At 47.2% G+C, this 1,014-nt stretch overlaps 1 protein-coding gene across 1 annotated transcript in view; it reads right to left on the reverse strand.

Moving 5' to 3' along the window:
• LOC105449800 overlaps positions 1–956 on the reverse strand; it is a 26,150-nt gene extending 25,194 nt beyond the window's left edge. The window contains exon 1 of the mRNA XM_011689181.1: positions 30–956. Within this exon, the coding sequence (XP_011687483.1) occupies positions 30–956 (927 nt within the window). The remainder of the gene's footprint in view (positions 1–29) is intronic.
• Between the last annotated feature and the right edge of the window lie 58 nt (positions 957–1,014).

Raw genomic sequence — 1,014 nt, forward strand, 5'->3', positions numbered from 1 at the left:
TGGTCTCCTTCTTTGAATGTCTCGGCTGCTCTTCTCTTCTCGTCTGTGTATTTCTTATGCCTATCCTGTTCGCGTTCGTGGATTTCGGTGACTTCCTTCATTGTGTCTGCTATTTTTAGTAAATATGGCGTCAGTTCCGATATGAAGTTTTCTCCGATCACGATCTCTCTCAGGTCGCGTTGTACTTCACCCGGGTTGCGCATTTCTCTCCCGAAAGTCAGATATGCGGGAGTTTTTCCTGTCGATAGCGATTCGCTAGTATTCATAGCGTATCTGATTGAAGGTAGCTTAGAGGCCCATTGGTTATGAGACTTCCCGACGAGGATGGAGAGTTGTACTTTTAGGTCTCTGTTCTTTCTCTCCACGGGGTTCGCCTCTGGATGATACACAGGGGTTAGTGATTGGTCGAAATTTAAGCAAAGTGATACTTGTTGCATTACTGCTCCCACGAATTGCGGCCCGTTGTCTGAAATTATTCGGCGTGGAACCCCATATCTGAGCATTACTTCGTCGACGAGGGTTCTGGCGCATGCTTCTGCAGTGGCTCGCTTCAGAGGGAACAGCTCAACCCACTTTGTTGCTACGTCTTCGATAATAAATATCCATTGTAATCCTTCCTCCGTAGTTGGTAGGGGTCCGAATAGATCCATGGCTAGGACTTCGAATCTTCTGGTCGCGGCTGGCGTTCTTAGGAGTCCGGCGGGTTTTAGATTTGTCGGTTTGTACCTCTCGCATTCGACACATTTCTTCACGTGATCAGTGACTACTTTCCGCATTCCTGGCCAATAATACTTGTTTGTTATTCGTTTTAGTGTCTTTTCCACCCCGTAATGTCCAGCCATTGGAGAGTCGTGATTCTCGTACAGTATACGTTTTATAGCGCATTCCGGAACGACCCATTGAGCTTCTTCGGCATCTTCCGTCGGTGTATAACGGTATAATACTCCATCCGTCATTAGGTATCCGCGTGAGGTCCAGTTTGCCGTGTGTAGATTGTCCTTTGTCTCAAACGCT

Source organism: Wasmannia auropunctata, unplaced genomic scaffold, assembly GCF_000956235.1.
Source record: "Wasmannia auropunctata unplaced genomic scaffold, wasmannia.A_1.0 LD336074.1, whole genome shotgun sequence".
Taxonomy (NCBI): Eukaryota; Metazoa; Arthropoda; class Insecta; order Hymenoptera; family Formicidae; genus Wasmannia; species Wasmannia auropunctata.